This window comes from Pleurodeles waltl, chromosome 1_2 (genome assembly GCF_031143425.1).
Source record: "Pleurodeles waltl isolate 20211129_DDA chromosome 1_2, aPleWal1.hap1.20221129, whole genome shotgun sequence".
NCBI classification, from domain to species: Eukaryota; Metazoa; Chordata; class Amphibia; order Caudata; family Salamandridae; genus Pleurodeles; species Pleurodeles waltl.
In genome coordinates, this window is record NC_090437.1 from 888,367,735 (window position 1) to 888,388,030 (window position 20,296).

Genomic DNA, 20,296 nt, shown 5'->3' on the forward strand with positions numbered 1-20,296 from the left:
TTCTAGAGATCTGAGGCCTGACTGTGGAACCATACCTGGTACACAATCATATATCCATTCTGGAGGATTTTAATTTCCATTTTAATGACCCCATATGTAAGGATATGGCCTCCTTCCTTGAACTTATGTCTAACCTGGGGCTTTTCCAGCAGATCTGTGTCCCTACCCATACTTCTGGTCACGCTATCAATGGTATTTTCTCTAATCATGAAGACCTTACTGTCGACTGTGTTCATCCCCCTAGCTGGACAGACCACCAGGCTATAATATTTAGTGCTCCTTTCCCTCATTCTTTGTCTGGGGCTAGCCTGGCTCCTCCTCAGTTTTTTAGGTGTATAAATGCGAGCAAAATTACCTCTGATAGTTTGGCAGTTAAACTTTTCAGAGCCAGTAATGTTGACACCGTAGGCTCTTCCACAGAAGTCTTCCAAGCTTTGGCCACTACCTTCTAAGATAGCATAGCCCCACTTAAGGTTAAAATGGCTACCAGAAATTGACCCATCTCGCTCTGGTTGTCTGCTGGACTTAAGATTCATCAACAGGAGTATTGCAGACAAGAGTGGCGATAGCAGTCTACTCTTAGCCCTGGGGAAAAAGAAAAGCATAAGCCTTTCTTGCTGCATTACAAGCTAACCATTAAATCTAAAAAGGCAGCTTTCTTTACAGAAAAAATAGGGCTGCCAGTAACTCTGCTAAGACAATTTAAAGTAGTAAAAGATCTGTCTACTTCCCCATCTCAGGGTTTAGTGACTCCATCTCAAGACCTCTGTAACACAATGGCGCTATATTTTCGGGACAGAATTCTGAATATCTATCAAAATGTTGATCTACCTATGCTTAGTGAAACTCCGCCCAAAATCGCCATTTCACGCAGTCAGATTAAACAACTTACTGAATTTCCCCTTATTTCCTTGCAGCAAACCACAGATTTGTTGCTGAGTATTAAATCTGGATCTCCATCTGATCCCTGCTCTCCTAAAATACTCCAACTGGCTATGGGACCTATTGCTGTCTTCCTATAGAAAGTGTTTGCTTTCAATCTGCAACCAGTCTTTCCCTCCTCCTGGAAGGAAGCGATTGTCACTCCTCTACTAAAAAAAACGAATGCGGACCCTGAGGATCTTAAAAACTTCAGTCCTATTTCTTTACTTCCAGTGCCAGGATGCTTTAAAAGTTTGCTTACTAGGAACTTCTTAAATTCATTGAGGCTCACAACATCCTCAATTCCTCACAAAATGGTTTCAGGAGCGGCCACTGTACTGAATACACTCTCCTCATGGCTTGTGACAGCATCTGCCATCAAGTAGATGGACGGTGGGGCGGATAGGGCATTTTGGTGATGCTTGATTTGCAAGCAGAATTAAATACCATCTCGCCAGTACGGATGATTCAATGGCTGCAGCAAATCAGTGTTGGTGGGTCTGCTCTTAAGCTTCTCTGTTCTTTCCTTAGCAACAGAGTACATACAGTTAGCGGTGGAGGGTTCAAAGCAGAAACCTTTAGTGTTCTTTGTGGAGTCCCTCAGGGCTCATCCCTTATTCCGACTCTTTTTAACATACTTGTTGCTCCATTTGCTGAATTGGTGCAGTCTTTCGGGTTCCAAATAGTATTGTACACTGATGACAACCAGATCATTGTGTCTGTTTAAAACAACCTGGCGTTCTGTACCGGAGAAGTTGTCACTGCATGTCTAGCACTAGTAGGTGGATGAAAGACGACGCCCTAAAACGTAATGCTGACAAAACAGAGGTATTGGTCTTTGGCACTCAGAAATATGTTTGATCTAACACCTGGTGGCTGGAGGATTGTGGATCTCTTCCCACCCTGGTCAAATCCACCAAATACTAGGTTGTTGTGTTCAATATTACATTGAGCTTTGATACTCAGTCCAGTCTTATTACCAGCACGTTTGCTCATTATCAGAACTTTGAGAAAGATTTTTTCCTTATATTCCAGTGGATCTGCATCAAGCAGTCACTATTGCGCTTATCTCCTCATGACTGGATTATTACAACTCTCTGTACCTCAATATCAATGCTTCCTGTGTTAGCAAACTTCAAGATGCCCAGAATGTGGCGGCCTGACTTATCCTTAACATCCTGAGACATCTTTCAATCAGAAAATGGATGTGTTCACTCCACTGACTTCCAGTTAAAAAAGGATTATTTTTAAGGCTCTCTGCATGGTTTTTTAGCCTTGCATCAGAAAGGCTCCAGCCAACTCAACTCCCTTTTTCATTGGTACCCCCGAGTAGCCTCTTTTTGAAGGTAGGTGTTTGTTCCCAGATTCCATAAAGTCAGATGTGGTTTGGTCGGTCAATCTCAGTGGCTGCTGCCAAACTGTAGAATACCCTACCCACCCACATTCCAGAAGCTGACACTCTTGCTGAGTTCAAAAAACTGTTTCAAGCACGGCTCTTTTCTCTCCATCTCAATTAACCATTGGGGCTTCTCTGTTTTCTGTTTGATATTGGGTTCTTTCTTCTAGCGCTTTGACAACTCAGGGCATGCTGTGCTGTATAAGTTCCAATAGCATAACACAGCTGTACTCCGATAGTCCAGCCAAACTCCCCAGATTTTTTCATGCGTCTTTGAGCAGCCACATGATTGGTAGATTGGAATCTCAAACATCATGCAGTGATCTACTGCTTGGGCCCAGCTCTCTTGTGTGGGGGGCTGTTTGTTCTGCCACATTTGTGCAAAGTTAGGCTTTCCAATTACCAGACTAAGACGTATCAACATGGGTTTATGCGGTTCATATCTAGTTCTAGTAGTATATAAAGGAGCAGTAGTTTTAGGTCGTTTGCCTTCTGCCAGCAGGCTATCTCAGTCAGTGTACCCACTACCCTGTCCAAGAATTGCAGCATCTAGGGACATACCATCATGGTATGCAGTAGCTCACCACCCTAACTTCTAGATTTAACGTAGGGGCGTCTTTTTTCCCATACTGCCACTTTTTTATACCAAATAATATTGGTCCTTTGTAAAAACGTCAGCTGTATTGTTCAGTACTGGGTGCAACAGCTAACTTGTGTGCTGCCATCTTGGAAAATTGCCAGTCCTCATCCGAGTGTGTACCAACATCTTTTTTTCTATGCCAGTCTGAGGGTGTCAACATTGTCAGGTTTCATTAACAAGCAGTACAGCTGGGATATCTAATGTGCTTCCATGTTACCCGATAATAACTCAGCCAGTGGGGTTAAAGTCGATGGGGTCCATGATGCCTTTAACGTGTGAGAGTAATGGGTGTCATAACTGCAGGTATTTATAGAATTGATGTTTGTGCATGTTGTATGTGGCTCGAAGGTGCTTAAAGGAACACATTGTATTGCCGGTCATGACAACCCCCAGCTTGAATATGCCAATTGCATCCCAACAACAAAAACCTTCAAGAGATATGACATATAAGAGGTCAGTTCCTACCCATAGCGTTGTCTCCCTTGTAGGCGGCCATGCGACAGTACAGCCCTCAGCATCCCCCGCCATAGGTTAACAATGCTTGCTATAGTGAAGGTGTAGTGGGTGAGTATCTCCCATCCTCTATTTTTTCAGTGGTGTAAGTGGGATTTTTCTGAAGGTCTCACAATGACTCGTTTACAATGATTAGATATGCTGTGCGGTAGTATGTGAAGACATCTGCTGAGCCTTTTTTTCCAACATAGGGAGACTTTTAGCATTTGGTCTGGGCAATGTGGGGAGTCCTACCTACTCACAAAAGGTTTGAACTATTGTGTTAATATTGTTAAAGAATTGTCGCGGAATATCAAATGGGTAATTCTGCAACTTATGTAGCAGCCTTGGTAGTGAGATCATTTTAAAGATAGCATGTCCCATCAATGACAGGGGGAGAGGGGACCAGAAGGCAAGGTCACTCTGCAGCCTCACAGCCAGCAGAGGTTGCGTTCCTATGTGCAAGTCTCCTGCACAGTAATGAAAAGCCTAAATATTGGAACTCCTCTGACCCAGCCGTCAAACCAGTCACCCACTGGAGGTTTAGTGCCTCCGGTGTCACTGTGTACACCATGGTTTTTGCCAGGTTCCGGTGTAAACCTGTATATTTCCTGAATGTTTGAAGTACCTGTCTCTGAACGAAACACAGCAAATTATCTGCAACCCTGTCCCAACCAGTCCAGGCACCTATTCAAATCTTCGTATGAGAGTGTCAGTACGGACCCAATCTGCCAGATCCCCTGTTGTGATGGTAAGGCGCTGTAATGATAGTGAGCACACCTGTCTGGTTTCCCTCACGACCTGCAAGGCCTTGGACAATACACCACCGATATGAGCCCTAGCCACCAAGTTTGTGTATAAGAGTCAGACATAGCCAAGGTACTTAGCCCCAAAGTTGAGCTTTTCCAGCAGCTCAAAGAGGTAGTCCCACTTCAGGCGAGTGAACGTCTTCTTGAAGTCCACCAACACCAGAGACAGGGGGGCCTCTAGAAGGTTTGACATGACCGGGACGTTGTGCAGATGGCAGATATTATGACGTGTGGAGCGGGTAGGCGTGAAGCCGCATTGGTCAGGGTGTACATGTGATTCAGTTTTAGTGGGGCTGGGCATGGCACTAATGCACTTTTAGTGTCATTGGAACGGGCTGTCTGTTGATCCGGCAGGAAATGATGTGTAGGCCCAATTATACCAAATGAATGAATAACAAGTGCTTTTAACAAGTAAGTGCGGAGTTTTCTTGAAATATGACTACAATATTGTCCACTGCAGTAATGTAATATTGTTTTTTCTGTAATCAAACCCTGATAAAAAATATATATATTGGTCTGATACACAGTAGGGCCCGCCTTTTTTTTTTTTTTTTTTAACAAATGCTATGATTGGACACAATCCAAATACTTGTTATTGGACTAACAACATTAATTGTTTCATTTCTGTTGGTCGACCAGAATGAAATACCTCAACTAGTTGGAGAGATCTACCAGAACTTCTTTGTGGAAAGTCGAGAAATTCCTGTGGAAAAATCTCTTTACAAAGAAATTCAGCAAAGTCTTGTGGGCAATAAAGGCATAGAGGTGTTCAGCAAAATCCAGAGTGATGTTTATGAAACGCTTAAGGATCGCTACTACCCATCCTTCATTGTCAGCGATCAGTATGATACACTGATCAAGCAGGAGGAAGACCGCAGCACTTCTCAGTCCATGTTTGATGACGTTGATGAGAGAGATGAAGTGGTAAGTCAAGTGTTTTCCTACATCACCTTTTTTAATCGTACAATATAGTAGTTATGTCCGTAAACGTATGTTTTTCTTTGCATGCCAAACACTAACCTTGTGGAAAAGGTTTGATAGTATTTTGGCACTAAAAGGTCAGTACTTCATAGCTGCTTGAAGTAAAGTGACTGTGCACCATTTCCTCAGTAGATGTTTCCTTTCTGTTCTAGTGAATGCAGGTATTTGTTAAAGGTGTGGGAGCGGAACCCCGTACCCCAGTAATCAGGACTGTACCCCAATAATCATGACACCCCAAAATTTAAAAATGTCATCTCATCAGGAGGTTTCACTTCTGGGTTGATTTAGCGTAAGAGAACGCCCTACCCAACATCACTTTAGAGGAGTAACATAATAAATCATAAAACCCACTCAGTAACTGAGTTCTAGATCAGAGAAAAGTTAAAACGTTGTATTTAAAAAATCTCAGAAAGCAAAGGGCTCTCAGACACAATTTTTGCATATGAAATTAGCTAAAGGGACAGACTCACCATGGCATAACTAAAAGTAACCTATATTGAACAAATCAGAGGTTGCAAAGTCACATTTAGACTTCTAACACTCGCATGTCTAAGGAAAATTCGAGCAGCCTCAGCAACACTTAAAAAAGTTCATGTAAAATGCAACATTTCTAAAGAATGTGCTACACACCAGTACAAGTATGCTGACCCAGAAGCAGAACTACATCGAAAGAAACCTTAGGCACTTTGCAACATTAGGAACACCAGAGGGTTTATTAACACTTCATGCACATTATGGAAAAATACCGTATGATATCATTCTGTTTGTTGTTCTGCAAAGCCTGTGAAGTACAAGAAGCACAGAGGAACCTAATGGGAGGGGCGAATGGAGGCGCAAAGACACAGCAAGAGAAACAGCATCCATTTAATTTAACCAAATGGCGGTTTGACTAAAATGTGGTCTAACCAAAACACGTTAATAAACACACTTCTAAACCGTATATTAAACTTGTTTCAACTGCATAATTATTATTCAATTGTATACGTATATAATTCACGATAACATTCATTAATGCTCAATGTGAATTGCAACATGAAAAACATAAACCCCCAAATAACTCCAATGAATGGTCAGATAGTGGTGCGTGGTTCTGCTTGTTGCATGTGCTACTTATTGACCTCAGTTTATATTGTATCTTTCATCCTTATTTAACTGGTCCAAAAGCCCCAATAAATTCTCAGTAGTTCATCGTTTTTAAAGGTAGTCCCCTGCCCAATGACTCCCGACATTTGCAAGGCATGGAGTTATTTCCGTGGCCGCTACCGTGCAAACGCGAACACTCTGATTTACAATTTGGCGGGAGGGGGTGATATCCCTCTCGTTTATGACGCAGTAACCCCTCCGCCAAACTCTAAAGCAGGCCCTAAGTTGTCCCAAAACGCAGCTACCTAAATCGGAAAGATTTCAAGGCAGCTTAAAGTTAACACGTGTTGCACTTTTTGCAGGTGTAGTAGCAACATTTTCGGTTAGATTTACCCTACTGTGTTGTGCGTATGCATGGTTTTATTGTTAATGGCGTGCATTTTTCTCTGATTGCAAATCTTGGGCCATGCACAGTCGTAGGTGTGTACGATAGTCGCACATCCAAAAGGGATTTTTTGGAGGGCTTAACCTCTGACCACAGAGCTGATGCTGAATTCAGATACTCCTTTCCGGCAAAGCATTTAGGAAGTAAAACTGTTTTTGAGTGGCGTGTGATGAGGCAACTACTGCAGTTCCGAACACCGCAGTGACTGTTTGCGCCACCCATGAGCAAGAAGATATTTGGTCCGCCTGAGTCAATGTATCATCCATATTTTACCCTATGACTTTACTTCTTGACATTGCTTTTCTATATGTGCCCCTTTCATGTGCATTCTTTCTGTCGTCCCGAATGAAAATTGCCAGAAGATGTGAGATTGAGAGTGTCTGAAAGTGCTGTGTGTTGGTGCACTAATGTAACAACAGAGGTGTTGCTTTGTGACGCCGGCAAAGTTGCTGGGATGTTGAGCAAGCTCTGCTGCTATAATATTAGATGTACATTGGGGGGTGAAGGGATATGGATGATCGTATAGCAATACCCCTGTGAATAGTCCACAACACAAGGCCAGCTCCTCCACAAATTGATCACCCAATAATGTATTTTTTGTATTCATATGGCACACTTTCTACCATGGCTGTGCCTTACCATATGGTTTGTTACTTTCTCACCTATGCTTCAAGCATTCCATGGCAGGCCACAGTCTGTGAGTAACTAAGTAGTCGGCATTTTTGTTGATAGATGTCATAGGTTGGTTGAATGTAGCCGTAGGTCTGGCCAAATGCTTGCATACTAGTTTACATTTGTGTGAATTTGGTGAAAGTGAACACGGGTACTGTTGTGGGCACATTGTACTTTGTTGGATTTGTGTACGATAGTGTTCTGCTCGATATGTTTTGTTGTTATTTAGTAGTAAGTGCTTAGAAGCAAACGCAATTCATAACGTAAACACAACTTCACAGAAAAGGCTGAAAATTAAACAGACAATACCATATTAAAAGTGACAGATTTTCAGACCAAATTTTTAAGCTTCTTTTGACAGAAGAAGTATTGTTATGCTGGATCGTGTGATAAAGTAAATGGAACTCTATAATCACAAAACGGGTAATTAGTCAAATTAGATTTTCAGATACTTTTATCTATTTAAAACAAATAAGCAGCTGCCTAACGACTTTCAGTACCAAAAACATATTTGAAGAAATTGCGAACAAAGCACTCGTTCATATTTGGTGCCTAAAGTATTTGCTACAAAGCTGTACAGCAAAACATATGGTTGGGCACATTTAATGTACTAAAGACTACAGATAAAAACTCCAAAGAAATGAATTCAGTTTCAGGGCAAAAATCTTAACCAGAGTGATGAGGAGGGTGGAGCTCCGAGATGTCTGTCTTTATCTGAGTTCGTAGTGCAGACTCCATTTTCATGATGCGAGTTTGAGTCTGACACTTTCTAAAGCCATCTTTAAGAAGAACTTAATGTGAGAACCAGTAGTGAGGGTATCAAGAGCCTGCTGTGTTTGAAAGAATTGAAATTAATTGCCAGCTCTGCTCCACCACGACACTCCTCTCCCGGGTTCCTAATGGAGAGGGGAAGACCTGAGGGAGATTGGAGAGATGTAGGTGTGCTGAACTGGCCTTCTGCTATGCTGTGGCAGGGAGCAGGGCTCAGTGCTAATGCACAGAAGAGGTACAGTCATAATACATTGAGCAAGAGAAGCAGAGCAGCCGGAGGATCTGTTGAGGATTGTGGAAGAACGTGAGTTCCTGCCACTAAAAGGAGAGATAGTGAGCAGGAATTTGAGGTCAGGTTGGAATGGCAGTACCTAATAGGAGACAGTAGATACCGTCGTTCCGCAGGTGGAAAAGCAAGAATTTCACCAGCCTGAGAAGAATTTTGCTTTCACTAATTGAGCTTTACAGCAAGATTAACCCTCTTACTTCAACAAAAATGAGCGTTCTTTCCCTCAGATGTAGAGTTGAGTTCCTAGAAGAGCGTAAGGGCCTCGGTGGCAACGCATCAGTGGATAGTGATGTGGTAACCCTTATGAATGTCAAACCAGCAGAGAAAACTAGAGGCCAGGAGACAAGACTGTGCAGAACACAAGTGGAAAACCATTTTTGTCATAGATTGCCTGCCTTAGTGGTTCTTTTTGTCTCAAGAAATAAATACCTAAACATAGAATGCCAGCATTGAAATATTTTTGCAGTTATGAGTGATCTCTTTTTGAGTAACTCAAAACGTATGATGGATGGGTAGCTTGAATCAACCTCAGCTATTGTAATAACTCTTGGCTACACTATTGTCCCTGTTTTTTTTCTTACTGGCCAATGGCATCCATACACAAGGCATTCTCAACCAGCTCCAAAATTGATAGTACATCTTAAAAGTTTAGTAGATGTCTTCTCCACTTGCACACGCTAGGACTCTTAACCTTGTTGATCCAGAACAGTGAGCTGCGGCTTAATTACTATAAGTGACCCGCATTGTTGACCTGTCCCACTTAGGGCCACTCACTGAGGACAGCAAAAACTTTAATTAATAAAGCACTTCAATTATTCTCAGCCACTGGCCGTTAGTAACTCTGGGATCCCACTCTGTTGTGAGTTGCAGTGATAATGCAAGGCATGTTAGGGTGGAATTCATACTCTTACAAGTTATTTTGTAGTGTAGTTATTAAGTGCATTTCGGATAACTCAGCTTCACGCTTTGCTCCTTTATACCTAGTCCCCGCTTCCACCTAGGAGACATGAGAGGAAGTCGTGCTCAGAGAATCTAAATCACCCAGGCGTTTTTCTGGTGGTTGGGCTACAGTGCGACTCATGTCAACTTGAGGTGTGAGGAAGATACAAAACCTTGAATCACACCTTGGGCAACTATTTCTCCCCAGCAGCTTCAAAATCAATCTCTGGTTTAAGATCGCACACTAAGAAGGGTCAGTAGTATACAGCTTTCTTATAACAAGCAAAGGCAGTTGGCCTCTCATTTGGGACCTATTGACTTTCCCAGTGATTGTAGCCATGCAGCATAGTATCCGCAAAGCTGTGCTGCTTGGCTAAAGAATGGTAAAATCAAAAAAAAGCATTGAAAGAAACCGGCCATGTCCTTTTGTTGGTGTGCCTCATACAAAGTGACGCAGCTGTTTCTTTTTAATTACCATTCCGTGTTGGATCGGTAACTTTAAAAGTGCAAAAGCATGGTGCCACCAATATAGTCCAGCAATATAGTCCAAGGGGCAGAAGCAAGACAGGGAGCGTGTTATAGTGTGTTTTTAAAGCATGTGGGGGAAGCAACAAGAATGTGCAGGTGGGGTTTGAGGGGAAGACTGGAATGAGGAGTGGAAGCAGCATGACGTGTGCAGGTGTTGGGAAGCAACACAGGGGCATGGGTGGGGGGAATGAAACCAGTGAAGGAGCGCAACATGGAGCTGGTGGGGAGAAAGCACATGGGTGAGAAAACAATGCAGGAGGAGTAGGTGAGAAGCACACAGGCGAGTCACAGGAACCCTGACCACAGCAGGGGCAAGAAACACGAGCGAGGTAGTGCAAAACACATGCACTCTCCTAGAATCCTTAAACAAAAAGAATAAATTAGCACCTAAAAAACAGAGCGGGGAAGGACTTGGGAATGCGTCTATACTTCAGAGGTAGGACAAACACAAGAAAAGGAAGAAAATCCCGCTCAGCTAGCAAACAAGAAACAAGCAAATGAGTGACATTGAAAACAAACAATGTTATGCAATGGACAGGCTCTAAGCCCACTATAAGATAATAATGTGTCTCGCGACAAACTGCTTATGCATGGTCTTAGGCAAGACCTAAAAATGATTACAGACTATACTACTGATAAATGATCCCTAATAAATAGTTACTCTATGCTAGGCCATATTATTTGTATGGTGAAGCAATTTAAGACAGTGGTATTTTGTTCAGAGGTGCAAGACTTTCCGATTCTTTTCCAGAGGCACAAATATATCTGATTTATTTTTATGTAATACAGGGATCGTTCAGCAAACTTCAGTATTAGTAAGCTAATGTTTATGGACTGCAGATTCAGTGTTGTAAAATATCCATTCTGCATTTAATCTCAGAATAGCCTCCTAATCACCTTGTCTGACAGTTATGATGATTCGCCACACTAGAATAATTTGGCCGACACTGTGCATATTAGTCTTGAATTCACTACATTTAGGCTGCAATAACATCACAGAACAAGATGTTGCCTTGTCACTCCATTTGTTAATTGTCAAGGCTCTTATTCTCAAGGTACTCTTTTGTCTCTGGTACGTCTCCTGTAGGGGCCAGGGCACTTTTTTACCCTCCCTTCTGTGTTCTTCAGTGGCACCTATCAACGAGGCCAGTGCACAGAAGACCACAACAGTTGGTTGTCCTACTAACACATTAAGTGAAAGGAAATCTATGATCCAAAAGTTTTTTAATATTGCTATCGATATTTTATTTTTTCCTCTGAGAGAACTGTATTTAAAATATAGCTTGTTTCGCACATGTGCCACAGAATGGGATAAAATGAAAGATATGTGGAAATGGACTACTCTTATGCACACATTGTCCTCCCCCTCTTTTAGGCCTGCATCATCAACTAATTTTTATTTTTTATTATTCATCACTCGTGTCCACCTGTATCTAACCTGGAATTGTTTGAATCCTGTTATCAAGTTTGCCTGCATTACTTATGTTTTACGTTTGTATAATTAATTTACCACAGTTTTCTTAAATACCTACCTGCTTGTTTTGCTTCTAATAGTCCTCTCACGAACATTTAAATAAACTTCCTAAGTTTCTGAAGTTTATTGTTGACTCCATCTCACCTTTTCCTGATTTCCTCCAGTATGTTACTCTATGAGCACCATCTAGGCATCGCTAAGGTATCTCGAAATGGTCCTTAAATCATTCTCTCTCATATTATTGTCCTTAAATTGTACTTTCTTTGGATGTAATGCAGTGACCTATGTTTACAAAGCAGACCCTTGTTACACCTGGAATATTTTGATGGACATACCCAAAAATTTGAATAGTGATATCTTTTCAGATAATTTCAGTTTTCTTTTTAATTGATAAAGTTAGTGGAACAGAGGCATGCCTATTTTTTTCTAATCTGATTTCAGTGTCCAATCTGTGAAGTGGTTTTCCCTTTTTCAAATTGTAACCATGTCATCCTAATATTTAGTTATAGACACTTTCATGTATGTATGTATTTGATATTTCTGTTGCACTAACCTAGCCAAAAGGCGGCAGAGCATAAAGTCAACAAATAAGCGGAAGCTGGGTTGAGGATGGTTAATGCAGTATGATGCTGTATTCTTGAACGAGGTTAGTCTTCAACTTTTTCCTAAATTTGAGCAGCGTTGAGGCTATCCTGATGGATACACATTGGACCTGGCCCTCTTTGCAGGGCCGCCCCCAACTTTTAGCCTTTTACCATCCACTTTTTGCTGAATTGATTTTTGTTGGCTTTAGGACTTTGTGCACTTTACCGCTGCTAACCAGTGCACAGCTAAAGTGATTGTGCTCACTCCCTTAAATGTGGTTTGATTGGCATATAGCTAAATGATATATTTAATTTACTCGTAAGTCCCTTGTAGAGTGGTATACCATATACGCAGGGCCTGTAAATTAAATGCTACCAGTGGGCCTGTAGCACTTACTGTGCCACCCACCTAAGCTGCACTCTAAAATGTGTCCCAGTTCTTCCATTGCAGCCTGAATGCAGTGTCACACTCCTATTTCAACTTGGAATTTAAACTCTATTGCTAAGCCTTAAACTCCCCTTTATTATATATGTTTCCTCTAAGGTAGGCCCTAAGTAGCCTGTCTGGGAGGGTGCTATGTAATTGAAAGGTAGGGCATGTACTTTTAAGTTTTACATGACCTGTTAGTGAAAAACTCCCTAGTTCGTGTTTCACTACTGCTGGGCCTACCACTCCCATAGGATAAGATTGGGGATCCATTATTACATTCAATAAGCTGTAATTCCTAATTGAGAGGAAGTAGATGTATTATGTTTGATACCTATGGAATAGTACTGATAAATTATCTTTAATGGTAAAGTTGGATTTTTCATTACAGTTTTGAAAGTGCCACTTTTAGAAAGTTATTTGGCTGCCCTTAGCACCTGCTGCTTGTCTTGGGTCACATGACTGAGTGTAGCTGACAGTAACACAATAATAGTGGGATTAGCTGCACCTCAATGGGCCATCAACTGGCAGGATGGGAGGGGCGCAGCTGAGCACAACCCCACTTGCACCTGAATAGGCTGTGTGTTGCTTCCTCACAATAGGCCTAACAACCATATATTGTCACTGCAGCCAGCTTGAGAGCCGGAGGAGGGGAGTCAGGAAACTCCAATAACTTCAAAGAACTTTTCCAGAAACTTCTCCCCCTTTCTAGGAGCAGGGGACCAGGGTTTAAATATAGAACCTTCAGACCCACACTTTAGTTCTGGACCCTCTCAGAGGACTGCCTGCTGCTGTGACCTGCCTTGCGCTCTGCCAGCCCGCTGCTGTACCTAGAAGGACTGCTTTGCTACTTGAAGCCTGCCTGGAACCCTATAGAAGCCAGCCCTGCTGTTGAGCCCTGCATCTACATCTGCACCCAGGAATTCCAGAAATGACTCCAAGTACTAATTTGCTGGCATCCTGTTCAGAGTTACAGGGACATAACCGGCTCCCACCATCTTGAACCTGGACTGAGCCTACGTCAGGCCGTTTTCCAAAACTGAGGAATTTGACAAAATTTGGCAAAAATGTGCTCAGAGTCGGGAGGAGACCAGGTCCAACCTGCTGGCCTATCTGCCCGAGGTGCATCGCCTGTTGGATTGACTTTGCAGCTTTTCCTGCTGCTTTCTTTTTCGCAGCAACAAATCCATTTCAGTGGTTCTTCGCCACAGGGGTATCCAACTTTGTGGAACTGTCTCCAGCTGCTGCCCTCTGCTTCATCGCGCTGGAGACTTTTGACTGCTATTTTGGCGACTAAGTCTAAAGGTGAAAATTGTCACCCCAGTTTCTCTCCACTGCAATCCAAAGTTCCTTTCTCCAACACTTCTGCAGCCTTGACGCACTAAATTTCTACTGTCGCAGACATTTTTCTCTCAAAATGTTTTCTGAGTGCGAAGGTAAGCCCTGACCGGGCCCAATCTGCTTCTTGTATCCGAACCATCGCGGTCGGCCTTAACTTTCAATGTTGACACAATCTTGCACGACCAGATGTCTGCGGTTGACGCTTTTATCTTTTATGTGCTATTTTGAACCTTAAATTAAAAAAATTCATAACTCCAGTTCTACTAATTGGATTTTTGTCGTTTTGGTGTCATATAATTCATTAAAATGTACTCTAGTTCCCCTAATTGAGTTGGTACGTTTGTGTGTTATATTTTCACTTTATTACTGTTTGTGTGCTGCATAAATTATTTACATAGTGCCTCTAAGTTAAGTCTGATTGCTTTTTGTGCGAGGCTACCAAGGGTTAAGCATAGGTCAGTTTGGTGATTTATTTGCGGTTCATCCACTGTTGCTTGACTCGGGCTGTTGCTTGACCCAGGCTCACTCTCCAGTCAACCAACAACCCAATTTCTCACAATATGGATATATTGTTCCAGATCCTGGGTGCATGAAGGAAAAGGCCTGTTTTTTTTTTCTTTTTTACATTTAGTAGCTTGCAGTATTCTGACTGCAGGAGTGCTAACGTCCACCAGAGATGGTGAGGTTGTCTGCAAGCTAAACAGGGGTTTTGTTTGTGCTAGCTTTGTCAGTGAAGCAGCTGCTTTTGAAGATGGTGTGTGCCGACAAAGGGAGCCATGGACTGCCATCAGGATGGGGTGATGTGTGTCGAGACGTGGCCACTCACCTGAAAAGCAGGATGTCTGCAGGGGCGATGATATGCCCCCGACCTCCTGGAACACCTTTCGGCACTTCCTGGTGGACACAGAAACCCCGGCAGGTGTATCAAAAGGAAAGGGGGAGTGGAAGAGAAAAAGACAAAACACTGCCACGTCTTGCTGGTCCAGCCAGGCACCCTGTATCTTCGGGGGGCAGGTCGTTGTTGACAGAGTGATAGTAGAGTTAGTGCACTCAACTTCCTTGAAACTGAATCTCTCTTTCTGATATGGGCACAGGAGCGGTAAAGAACACCGGGATGTTCCAGCACTTTTCTTGGATAATAATAACTGTTGGCACAATTACTAACACTGCATTACCAAAAACCCAAACTGAGTACCATAACAATAAGTACAGCAACACTGGGGCTGGCTTCACAGAGATTCACTGTTGCACACTTCAATTAGAACTGTGGTTGTACTTATCATGCACAAGAAAGACAAACAAGGGCATTAATTATATCACGTATAACTTTCCTGCATGCATAGGGTTAAACTAAAAGGAACAAAAACAATCCAAGAAATACAAATGTCCACTCTGGGTTTAAACAGTTAGGGTGGCACAGTTTGGTTTGGTTTCACTGTGTGTGTGAGAAACCCTTCAAAGCAAATTCCTCAAACCTGAAACACAGGCATGAATGACACAATTTAAATCCAAGAGTTATGCTATAAGAGAAAGAAAAGTCACGTAAATGCTTTTTTTTTAATTGCACTGTCACTTTTTGTAGTACTTAAGCTCAAGCAGATTTCCTGGAGCGCATTTAGGCAAGTAACTACAATAATAATGTAGAATGTTCAGCAATGCATTTGTCTCTTCAAGATAAGCACTCTGCCAAAATACGAGGTCTGAAATACACCAGCTGTTCTAGGAAAGCGTGGTGCTCAAAGAACAAACTCCCTGGAGAATACTAGTCACTTAGCTGCAGTCTTTTCCGGAGTGCTTGAGGAATGCCTGGTGTCAGCTGGTACAGGAAAGAAGAAAAGAATTGCCTCAAAAGTCCTGAATACGAGGATGACAGCAGGGGCTGGACTGCCAAATCAGATGCTGAGATCAGGAAGCAAAACAAAGCCAAGCAGGGAGGCATGCTTCACTCTGCTATTTATAGCCAATCAGGAAAGCAGTTGAGTTTCCACCTGTGGATGAGTCACCACACCCAATTAGAAGCACATTTCTACACCACACTCTATTAGAAGCACATGTCTACACCTGCTCACATTAGCAAACACGCATTGATAAAACCAATTGTGTAACACAGCATATTATGTTTACTTAGAAACATGAAGGTTTACCCAAGAACAGAGATATGATTTAACCCTAATCCCTGGAGATGCTGACAGATAACGCAGGAGGCACCGTGGGGATTCCTGACAATGTGATCATATTCCTTCAGGCCTTGGATGAGACGTGCAGCAGCATGTGGAATGTCGGCAAGGGGGGAGCAATGTGGAGTCTGGGAGGCCATGGAGTAGGGCATTACCACCATTCAGATGCAAGAGTGCAAGGGTTTGAACAGCTGTTCCGAAGCGTTGGATTTCTGAAGTATTTTTATTTATTTTTTAGAATACAGAGCTGGAACCAGACCGTCTTTGTTTTTTTGGCAATGTGTTCCTTCATGAGGTTGGTGTCATGATAAATCCATGTGACTTGGCATTCAGTGAAAGTTGGGGGTTCAAAGTCTTCAAGGTTCATGTTATTAAATCAAGTTTGTACTCTATCTTTTTTATTATTCTTGACAAATAACAGGAATTCTGCCTTCAATGGGTTGAACTTCAGGTAGGCGCTGGACATCCAAGTATGGATTATATGCTAGCAGTGTTGGAAGAGTTGGATGTCTGAAGCAAAAGGAACATTCATGTAGAGTTGTGTATCATCAACAAGCCTTAAGTTGAACAGTCTTTGCACACTTGGACTCATTTTGGTCAATTGGCTCCAAAACAACATGCCAAGGATGCCCCTGGTGTACAAGCCATGCCTATGGACAAACGAGGATGAAAGATGAAAGAAAGATGGAGGTGTGTCTTTGGAAGAGAAGCATATACATTCAGTGGGAAATACCTGATTGGTAAAATAATACTAGACTTGGAAAAGGAATCTCAATCCAAGACGTTATTCTGTTGACTATTGCTAAAGCAATGGCAGCTCACCTAAATTTAACATTTTCACTGTCTAGTGGAAGAAATAATGCATTATTGGATCAGCTATAGAACAGTATCATAGATGTTTTGTTTCATTGCATTTAAAGCACACAAGGCATAACCTAATTGTTGCTAGCTGCTTTTAAAGATACAGATCTGTAGTTTGACAGTTAAAAAATACTTATGAGAATAGGGATTTTGACAAAATGGGTTACTTTTCTGCAGTAATTACGTTTCATGTGACTGGCCTCTAGCCGGAAGATTAAAAAGTACTTGAGAATATTGATCTAAGGTGATGGAATTTCATTTCCGTAGTTTTTACAGCTCATACATTTTGCTCTAGTGACAAGCAAAAAAAAGTTTGCATGATCAAACCTAGTTCTAGAGCAGTAGTGTTTATGTTGGCAGTAGTCGGAGGGGGATAGGGATGTGTCCTTTTCTGCCACCATCAAGAATCGTTTTTTTCCATTGTTTGCTCGGGATATCCCTGTTGCATTGCTATGGTCTGGGGTTTCTTCTGCCTGTACTATGTGTTGAGTTATGTTTCAAAATCCATATTTTCACTGAAAAGGTTAGTGATCTTATAGCAAGGTGAACATTTCAGTGCCAGCATAACGTTTTCAAATAAATAAAAAAACTGAAGTTCACTAGTTATAGTTATCTTTAGTTACTATAACTCGTGCCCTAAGGTAACTATAACTCGCTCCCCACCATGCAGTCTTGTCATCAATAATGTAATTTCATATGTTGCAGTGATGTTATCAATGATGTCTTATAACATGTTATGAATGAAATAATATGAAGTGAAATAATCAATGCATAATGAGGGTGTGAGCTAGCGTTATCTTAGTAACTAAAACGTGTCTGTGGTTTGTTGGCCATGCATGGGCATTGATCCCTGCAGCGAAACCAAACAGCTGAAATCTGTGCAACCAACACCCCTTGTTTCACATGGCCACGGGCTGTGTATGGCAGAAGGTTGGCATATTCATATATGGTACTAGAATATTACTTTACATTTAAAAAATAAATAAAATAGAAACTCACTGATAAAAACAAAGGTAAAAGTTGTGTTATAGTTTGGTATGGTAATGATATCTTACTTTGCATTAAATAAGCCTCTGAAATTCACTGAAAAAAAACAAATGTTAAAGTGACCTTATATTTAGGTAGAAATGGCAATTTGATTGTAATATTTTAAACGTCACTAATGACACATTCCTGTCACAATATTGATCACATCAGCACAACATCTGAAATTACATCATTGATGACACAACTGTTTTTATCCGATTCTGACATGAGCTATAACTACAGATAGCAAACTCTAAACATAGAGCTTGGATTGAAAGACATTGTCAGAGAAATTTCCCACTTGAGCAACACCCTTCTCTTCACGTCTCCGTCATGACAACTGTTTCTCTTATCTCCAAAGGATTGGCATTTTACTAGCTCATTTTTCAACCAGCATGGTCCTGGGGAGGGGGAATCTGTCCTCATCTTCCACCATCTGGAGTGTTTTCCATGAACTTTACTGTTGGCATACAAACCCAACATACATTGTAAAGCTTAACGATGTCAAACAGTGCGGGTACTCCCTTGCTTTATGGCAGCATGGGCGAATAGAGCAGGGTTGATACATGTCAAGAAGATCCTTGCCATGGTGGAAATAAAATTGCTTCATTGGTAACCATACATTTTTCCATCCTAGTTGTTTTAAACATATAGCATTGGTTGGACAGTCCATTTGTTGCATGTCATTCAGGTATCCATATCTTGAATTCCTAAACCTGCATCACCCACGATTCAGCCTTCATTGCTCGACCTCACAACCTCCTGAGCGGCAAAGCCTCAAAATAAAGTTTTGTCAGTGAGCTGCATAGTTGTACTCAGCCCCTAGGGTCCAGAGGTAAGAAGCTGAACTTGTTACTAGACAAATGCCCAGTAGATTTGGTCCCCCGGGGCCTAGATAGCAGCATGTCAGTAATCTGTTTGCACGTTTATTGCTAGTGTTTGGGATCTATATACAATACATTTTATTGCTGATTTGCATTTTTGGATAATTGCTGAATTTCCAGTTACATACCAGCATGCTTAGTTTACATTAAAGTGAGCATTATAATGTTTTCGCTTTCTGTTTTTCTTTGTAGATCCAGACAAGTGAAAGAAGGGTAGAAATTCTGGATGAGGTTAGTGGTGGGATCAACGAACAGGCCAGTTACGCTGCAAATAAGCTGAACCAACTGAATGAAAAACTTGATTATAAAAGAAAAGCCCTCTGCTCTGTTGTCAATGCTCCGAAGCCTGATAAAAAGGTAATTTTGCTTTTTTGTAGTAAATTAAAGAGCCTGGTTAGGGACCGTAGGGGCAGTGTTATATTATACTCTGCCCACTAGACTTTAGGCCAAGCAGAATATGCTGCCATCTGACCCATATTCTCATTAGACATCATTAGACATCTCTCAGTTAATTTGCAGAAGATAATCTCTACCTGTGCTTTTGATATTACATAATGGGTTACAAAACTTCTGCATAGGGCCCCACCTCTCTACCCCTATCCTAGCTGCTACTTCCTAGCTTCCCACCAATTAATACACAACAAAAAGGGCAGACAAAATCAGTCTACTTGCAGGGACCCCAGAATCCAAGAATAAGTGTCAGAGTCACAGCTTTACTTGAGGAAGTCTGGATGAAGAGGACAGGAATTGAATGGATGAAGTGCAGCATGACTACAGAAAGTATCACTGTACTGCGGGGTGACCCAACTGATTTGCTGAGAAAATTAACTTGAAGTAGTTTGTGATTTGCAGTATTTTGTATTTTAAAACATTTTATTCAACCGAAAAAGAAATGCACACATAACGTGGCAGAAAGGTCCCACTCGTAAGTATACCTGTTTCAAATCGTCTACTTAACCATATCAGGTAACATCAATCACAATTTGTTACAATATTGTTTCTTGTTATGTTAGTGATTATTCTTAAGTGCAGCATTCAGTGCCAGGGCTTTGTCTTGTCGCTTTGAAGCTGAAAAAGGATGAAATCTGTTACAAATGCTTCACTCTCTGGACCATGGTTGTTAAACTCAATAACTTTTCCTAGATTGAGTAAATCCAGAAAAGGAAACCTCTTTATGAGCCTCAAACAAAGCAGTGATTTAGGACCAACGTGGGGAAGAGGGAGAAGCATAGGAGGTAATCAGCTGACATAAGCCCAAGTATAACACTACCATCTACTCAACTTTGAGGGAACGAGCATTAAGTAATAGGGGGTTGTGTAGAGGACTGCTGACTCAGACCTATCAGCCACAGTTTTAACAGACAACAACATTTGTAACACACACCTTATTTAGACCACATTGGTTTCTGGGCTCAAACCCTGAATGTCTTGAATGCTATTTAAAGAGGCTTGACCCACTAAAGGGTCAGCCAGCATATGAACCTGCCCATCATAAGTCACCCTAAGTTTAGCCTAGTGCCAGACTGAGGCCTCCTTTCTGACCTTCACAAAGCTCT

At 41.7% G+C, this 20,296-nt stretch overlaps 1 protein-coding gene across 1 annotated transcript in view; it reads left to right on the forward strand.

Moving 5' to 3' along the window:
- The window catches only part of SNX25 (sorting nexin 25), an 830,371-nt gene that overhangs the window by 616,300 nt on the left and 193,775 nt on the right, over positions 1 to 20,296 (forward strand). The window contains exons 9-10 of the mRNA XM_069199645.1: positions 4,898 to 5,182; positions 18,933 to 19,097. Of these exons, the coding sequence (XP_069055746.1) occupies positions 4,898 to 5,182; positions 18,933 to 19,097 (450 nt within the window). The remainder of the gene's footprint in view (positions 1 to 4,897; positions 5,183 to 18,932; positions 19,098 to 20,296) is intronic.